Source organism: Glossina fuscipes, unplaced genomic scaffold (assembly GCF_014805625.2).
Source record: "Glossina fuscipes isolate IAEA_lab_2018 unplaced genomic scaffold, Yale_Gfus_2 67094, whole genome shotgun sequence".
Taxonomy (NCBI): domain Eukaryota; kingdom Metazoa; phylum Arthropoda; class Insecta; order Diptera; family Glossinidae; genus Glossina; species Glossina fuscipes.
Window position 1 is genome coordinate 1 of NW_024004148.1, and position 7,777 is coordinate 7,777.

At 36.4% G+C, this 7,777-nt stretch overlaps 2 protein-coding genes across 2 annotated transcripts; both read left to right on the plus strand.

Moving 5' to 3' along the window:
- Window positions 1–6: 6 nt before the first annotated feature.
- Window positions 7–3,017, plus strand: LOC119643906 (glutamyl aminopeptidase-like; the record flags this gene model as incomplete). The annotated part of the gene is made up of 9 exons (XM_038043410.1): window positions 7–187; window positions 255–425; window positions 499–596; window positions 667–1,103; window positions 1,164–1,249; window positions 1,729–1,856; window positions 1,926–2,209; window positions 2,272–2,550; window positions 2,617–3,017. Coding segments are annotated over 9 exons (2,043 nt in total), but the record flags the coding sequence as incomplete, so codon positions are not given.
- Window positions 3,018–4,678: 1,661 nt separating this feature from the next.
- On the plus strand, window positions 4,679–7,771 carry LOC119643908. The gene is made up of 2 exons (XM_038043411.1): window positions 4,679–5,143; window positions 7,442–7,771. Exons 1-2 carry the CDS (start codon window positions 4,826–4,828, stop codon window positions 7,451–7,453), a joined length of 330 nt encoding a protein of 109 aa, XP_037899339.1. The 5' UTR covers window positions 4,679–4,825; the 3' UTR covers window positions 7,454–7,771.
- The last annotated feature ends 6 nt before the right edge of the window (window positions 7,772–7,777 follow it).

Consider the following 7,777-nt stretch of genomic DNA (forward strand, 5'->3'; position numbering starts at 1 on the left):
ATTGTTTCCGATTTTGATCACAAATCGGTCAGCATCGAGACCAACGGTATAGGTAAAAATTTCGAAATGCGAGCATTTGCCACACCTGAGCAAGTTGACAAGATACAGTTCGCCTTGGAAGTGGGCAAAGCAGTAATTGAATATTATATCAATTACTTCCAAATTGAATATCCGCTACCTAAACTAGGTAAGTCAAGAATTGCGGAGAGAATTTGATATGCGCCCTAACTTTGCTCCTAAATATGCGAACGTAGACATGGCTGCCATACCTGATTTTGTATCTGGTGCTATGGAACATTGGGGCTTGGTTACGTATCGTGAAACAGCTCTACTTTACGATGAAATAGTCAGTTCTACAGAGAATAAGCAAAGAATTGCAAGCGTTATAGCTCATGAGTTCGCTCATATGTGGTTCGGAAATCTAGGTAATCTTCCCGCCGATAGCGGAGGCTTTAATAATGTCTATTTAACAAGGGTTTATTACTGCACTTGTTTTAGTTACTATGATGTGGTGGAATGATTTGTGGCTGAATGAAGGTTTTGCTAAATATATTGAAAACAAAGGTGTGGAAGCTAAATTTCCTGAATGGGGCATGGTAAGTTCTACCTTCCAGTAGGCATTCCTTTTAGAGTTCTATTATTCTACGTATTTACATATTCTATTAGCAAGATCAATTTGTGACGAAAACCCTGCATGAGGCTTTAAGTTTAGATGGAACCTTGGCCGCCCATCCCATTATACAGACGGTCACGAACCCCGACCAAATTACGGAAATTTTCGATACCATCACGTATTCGAAAGGAGCCTCAATCATCAGAATGTTAGAAGATTTTTTGGGTCCAGAAAATTTCCAAAGAGCTGTTACTAATTACTTGAATAAATTTAAATATCGCAACGCAGTGACCGATGACTTTTTAACTGAGATCGACAATTTGAACCTTGGCATCGATGTTAAAACTATTATGGGTACTTGGACCGAACAAATGGGTTTACCGGTGGTTAATGTGGAGCAGCTAGACGCTGTTACTTGGAGGTTGACCCAAAAACGTTTCTTTTCTAATCCCCAAGACTACGACGGTGTTTATGATGACTCGCCGTTCGAGTAAGTTTTTAAACATATTTCTATTCTCTCTACACTACAATTAATACTCGAATCTTTCAGCTACAAATGGTCTATTCCGATTACCTATAAAACAAGTGCAGATAATAGGGTACAGCGTGAATGGTTCTCATACGATCAAAATGAAGGTAGTTAAAGTCAGCAAGCAAGCCTCACTTTGTTCCTCGACTGTCTTCGGTGCCTTCACAAACAGGAAAATGTCGATCGATCTCATCTCGATTACATATAAGTTTTAGGGGCGTTTTAATTGTTGGAGAAGCTATAGTCCGCCCTCGACAAAAAGAATAATTTCTAATTTTCAGTCCTTTGCGTAATAATTCACGGGAAGATAGGTTTCATTCTTTCGGGAAACCGCTTAATTAAGTCACTTGTCTCCATACTTTTTTGGTAGATACTCACTCCTTCGGACTTAAAGAAAGCCTCCTCTGCAGTAAATCTTACGAAAAGGGTTGCTGTCTCTTTAGTAAAATCGTTGAATACAAGTCACAATATAAATTGAACTAAACGGCTTTGACTTCATTCTGGCATAGTCGAGGGCAATCGAGGCAAATATAAAAAGAACTGATGTATGTCAAAACTATACAAATTTATTTCTTTTCCTTCAAAGTTGTCATCAGTTTACCTCAGAAAGTGGAATGGATCAAATTCAATTACGATCAAGTTGGCTATTATCGCGTAAACTATCCCGCGGAGATGTGGCGCACCTTGGCTTCTAAACTGTCCGAAACTCCTACGGTGCTTAACAAGAATCCCTTTGTCTATCTCTCATTATTTTATCCAATTTGTTTTATTTGATACACGCAGACGTTCTCTGTGACAGATCGAGCTTGCTTATTAAACGACGCTTTCTCATTGGCCGATTCTACTCAACTAAAGTACGATCTAGCTTTGGATATGACAAAGTATTTAATTGAAGAAACTGATTTTGTGCCATGGAGTGTGGCTGCAGGAAAACTGACTTCGCTAAGACGTGTGCTCATGTTTACCAATAGCAGCGAGCAGTTCAGTGACTACGCTAGAGATTTAATAAAACCCATTTATTTAACGGTGGGTTGGAATGCTGACCCTTCAGACGATCATTTGAACAAGTAACTAAGATAACATTTTATTCGATATTTTTTATTGAAGTGTATTCCATGTTGCCTTGCAGTCGCTTGCGTGTAGTCGTCTTAAGTTCAGCTTGTTCGGTAGGTTTGCCTGATTGCCTAACAGAAGCTTCGAAGCGTTTTACGAAATGGATAAAAAATCCCGATCAACTTCCTCACCCTGACATTCGTAATACCGTCTACTACTACGGCATGATGGAGACGAACAGTGAAGAGTATTGGCACAAAATGTGGCAACTATTTGTAGCAGAAAAAGATGCCAACGAAAAATCTAATCTTATGTACGGTTTAGCTGCAATACAAAACCCATCGATTTTATACAGGTCAGCTTAAAGTCTAAGATTTACACTAATGGAACATATAGTAATGATAGTCCCCTTTAATAAAAGGTACGTGGAATTGGCTTGGAACGAGGACTATGTTCGAGGGCAGGATTACTTTACTTGCATGCAGTACATAGCTTCCAATCCCGTTGGTGAGACTATTGTCTGGGATTATGTGCGTGAACATTGGCCCGATTTAGTGAGACGTTTCGGTCTAAACGAACGTACTCTGGGTAATATGATACCATCGATTACTGGGCGCTTTTCCACGGAAACGAAGCTTGAAGAAATGGAGCATTTCTTTGAAAAATATCCAGAGGCAGGAGCTGGAGCTGCAGCTCGTAAAAGAGCATTAGAGAATGTGAAAAGCAATGTGGCTTGGTTGGAGAACAATCTAGCAGCTGTGCATGATTGGCTTCAAAATGTTAATTCTATTTATTTATAATAAATTTTAATTACAAAATAAATTAAAGCCATTTATTTTCTAAAACAAGCATCGTTTTCGAATTCCTTCGTCGGAAATCGTACTGATCCCACGCACAGTTGCTCTGCGTCGCTAAATCTAACCAAAAAATATAAAAGATCAGAACAGTGGGATAGAATAGAGAAGAAAACCCACAGACAAACAGACTGGTCCCACTTGTAGTAACAGAGCTAACAGGCTTTTGCTTCCGGTGAAATCACACTACTACTATCCGCGAATAATGAAAGGGTGATAAGTTTATTGGTGGAGATTGTTTTATGATTACACCTGTTAATTGAAAAGAAAAGTCGATGGATTAGCTACTTTGAATGCATTGGGAAAGGTTGCAATGAATCGCGCAGAAACAGAGGTACGACTGATTTGTCCTAGGAATCTGAAAATTCAAGATAATATATACAAATGACAATCGGTGAAAGAGACGGAAAGATTATCAATAAGTATGTATTTCTTTCTGAGATTTCAGATTCAGAGCATTAACAATTTCTCCAGATATAAAGGTATACTCGAATAGTAGTCCCTAAGATGTTTCTTAGCTACTCTTGTTAATTAATTCTCTTGCGAATCAATCTGTATAACAAAAATTATTGGTATTATGCACTTACCTAAATGTAGGCAATAATTAAGAGATATGGACTTTTGCTTTTTTGTATGACTGTACTACTGTTTTGTTATAGGAATTTTCAATATTTTTATCCGGCATCAGAACTTTGCCCGATCGTAGCTAATTTTTACGGTTTAGAAAATATATTAAAGAGAGAACCGCACCGTCTCGTTTTCGGAAAATTAAACTATTAAAAATGGTACAAAAAATAATTGTGGGCAGGGTAAAATCTAAATATTTTCTGACCATAGTCGACAGACAATTGAAGCTTTAAATCAAGACAGCGGCATTTCAAACCGGTCCATTATTCTTTCTTTTCATTCTTAGTGATTGTACACATCCTCAACATAACATTTTAAATGGGAGTGGATGGAGGCTTTTCCAATAAATTAATGTCTATTGTAAGCGTTCTCCTGGCCGCAAAAAGTGCGCTGTCGACCTCAAATTTCGCGGAAAGATTGGGAATTCTTGCACGTATGGTGGTCCTAAAAGTGGACCAAACCAGTTGTAGTGTATGCTTACAGAATCGCGTAAAGTGAAGGCCTCTCGGTTTTTCAAAAGGAATTTGTGAAAGAATTTGAAACGACGCACGCACTTGTATGCAACAAAAATGAGAACCGCTTGTTACTCATAAACTGAAAATTTGTAAAAGAATTTGGAATTGATCTAAATTTTTCAAAGGACACGCCTGCAACGCCCACAAGCCTCAACGACAAAAACTTTTATTTTGAAAATAGAAAAAATCAACTGTGCCCGCTCGATAATATAGAACATGAGAACTTTACTCTTTTACTTGTTGGGGGCTAAACGGTGATGGGTATAAAAGATTCGGTCCTGACCGAATTTAATTTTCTTACTTGTTAATATTATTATGTGTATATAATATTTACTACCATTTACAAGCTTACTAATGGTAGAAGTTTGACTCATTGCATATTTCTTGATAACCCTGGATATCATATCAAAATCATAAAGACTATCCTGATAAAATGTGCAAAGTGCGGCAGATAAAATTTACTTGGGCTACCAATCGCATGTCACTATTGATTTTCAAGTGAATTAAATGCGCGATAGATTAAATTGTAAGTTAAGAAAACTACAAGAGATGGTCTACACCATTGTAGTAGCAGCTCAGCTTTCGGAGGAAAAGTGTTTTAAGGAGTGACTTCCACTAGATATCAATAAAAGAAATGTTGCAATTTCTGACAGCAAAAACGTTGACAATTTTTTTTGCTCTAACAGCTACAGCCTTTTGTATAGCAACAATCATATTAGCTGTGGAAAATTCAAATTTGGAAAATGATTTAACTGAGGCTTTAGAAAAATTAGATCAAATTTTACAAACGACAACGACTCCAAGAACCACAATAGTAACGACAACAAGTGTGAAAACTACGGAAAATCCTGTCACGTCAGTTTCAACAACGGATAGCCCAAGTACCACAAATGATACGGAAAATCTGCCAACATATCCAACATTGCCGCCTAATCTACCAGATCCAGGAGGGGTAAGAAACTTAGCGTTTAATTTTAACAACAATTTTTTTAAACATGATTTTTGCTATCGAATCGTTAAATGTTGTGAAGCCGTGAAAAATGTGCGATAAGATGATTATTTTTTGCATTTTATTTGTGCGACCAGGAAAAACTTAATACAATATCTCGGTCAATAATTCTCAGCATTAAGGACGAAGTAAACATTTTTTTGTGTATCAGAGTCTCGTCCAAGAAAAAGTTTTCCACACATTTCCATTTCTTTGCTAAAAAAATGGTTTATCAACACTCTTTAAATACATTTCAGTTTCCGCAATGAGTTCGTTATTTGAATCAATTCCTTTTTACGGAAGCATCCTTTGGCGATTCGCAAACATAATAAGTAGGGTAGCAATTCGAACACATTTGCAAAATAGGTTTCTTAGTATTCGGACAGCATAGTGAATACTTTGGCTATTCTGGTACGATCTCGTTTAATATCAGCAAACCAACGAGAAATTGATCTTTTCACAGGAGACACACCTTTGAAACCAAAGTTAATTTTGAACAATGTCTTTCCAGCAAAAAGCAGTCTTAGGAAATTAAAATGTTTTCGTTTGTTTGAAAAATAACCGGAGTGCTGGCACTAAGCATAGACCAAACGAATACAAGCATCTGAACTTTAGGTTGTTAACTTGTTCCTGTTCTTGCTTAACATAAATTTCAATTTGTGGAAATATTTGCCCACATTTATAAGTTGAACCGAATGTGAGCAAAACAGCGAAGGTAATTTTTTTTTGAAAGATGAAAACTTCGTAGGAAGCGCTGCCCAACATGTTGATGCGATAAGAAGATGATTATCGTCTGTTTTTTTTGCAAATCTTTCCGCAATTTCTTACATTCATTCATTCGTCCATAACGTTGAACTTTTAAAATCAATTATTTGTCAATTAATTCTAAACTTTTTTTAGATATTGAGACTACTGTAAGTGTAGGCATTTCAAAATCCAACTTTCGAACATATCTAGATTGCTTTGCTTTCATCGATATTTTCTTTTGCGTGTTCTCCTTTTAACAAGCAAAAGGAATGAAATTTTTTAGTTTTTATCTCAGCTTCAAATAAAAGCATTTTTGTTGTAAAACTCTTCCATTCCTCATACATTTCCAATGTTTCCATTGTTTAGTTATTTTCTTGTAGTTGAACGTTGAAATCATTATAACGGTTTATTATGTCTGTTAAGAGCAAAAATCTTAAAAACCATTGTTTCGTGTTATTTCTCTACTATCAAAACAAATCTACAAATCTGTTAAGGAATTTGTCTCGACTTAACCATCGTGTTCCCGAATGTAACAAGAAATTCGTTTAGCTTCATTTGTCATTTCACTCACATCTTCATCTTTTGAAGAAAAGTATCGGTCCATATTGCAAGTCTCGGCGGTGCTTATATCTGTACTTAAAGTACATATTAATTTGTTACCATTTTCGCTACATCCATGCTTTTCCGTCCGAACCTCTTTTTTGCTTTTTCTTTGTTGACGGTAATGTATTCTTATTTCGATGTCGCGGGCCATAGGTTACCGATCTCTGGCGTGTGTATTAAATATGTGTAGGTGCCAAGCCCGAGAAGCGTAATTAGCCACAATTTTTTTGACTCATAAACGTTTTTCCTAATTAAAGTTCTGCGTTTTTGGGCACTTTAGCTAAAAGATTCGTTTTTAATTCTTCTGTTTCTTATGCTATACAAACGGATGTAACATCTGACGATTTAATATTGACTTGGCCTAAACGTAGGCAATAAATAAAGAAGACGGACTATTGCTTTTTTGAATGACATAACGGCTGGTTTGCTATCGCTCCGCAAATATCTTTTGACATTTTTATAACGAATCGTAATTGCGTTCGATCGCAGATAATTTTTACTACTTAGATAGAAAGCACATTTTACGTTTGCTTTTCATCTAACACTAACCTGGGAACCAGGTAATAACTTCATTGAGTATATGTAGATATATATAAATAATTATGCCGGTATATATGAGATAAAAAAGATAAATGAAATTTCTTTATTACACTTACTTAGTATTATAAGTAAATTCAATAACGATACAATTACTTGATTCATTTATGATAACAAAGTGTGCAAAGCGCAGCCGATAAAATTTACTTAAGATTCTCATCGAACGCCACTAATAGTTTGCACTTCCTTAGTACAAGGTCAGCATATTCGGAGGAAAAGTGTTTTAGGTTATAACTTCCATTGAATTCCAATAAAAAATGTTGCAATGTTTGACAGCAAAAACGTTGACAGTTTTTTTTGCTCTAACTACCACAGCCTTTTGTATAGCAACAATCGTATTAGCTGTGGAAAATTCAAATTTGGAAAATGAGTTGGCAGAGGCTTTAGATAAATTAGATCAAATTTTACAAACGACAACGATTCCGGAAACATCAACAAGTGAAGAAAACACCTCCACGTCAATTACAACGACCCCAAGAACATCAACCAGCGAAGAAACTACAATAGTAATAACAACTGGGGTAACTGCAGGAGATCCTTCCACAGCGCCTACAACAACGCCAATTACAACGACTGCAGAAACATCAACAAGCGAAGGAACTGCAACGACAACAACAACTGTGGTAACTACAGAAGATTCTTCCACAGCGC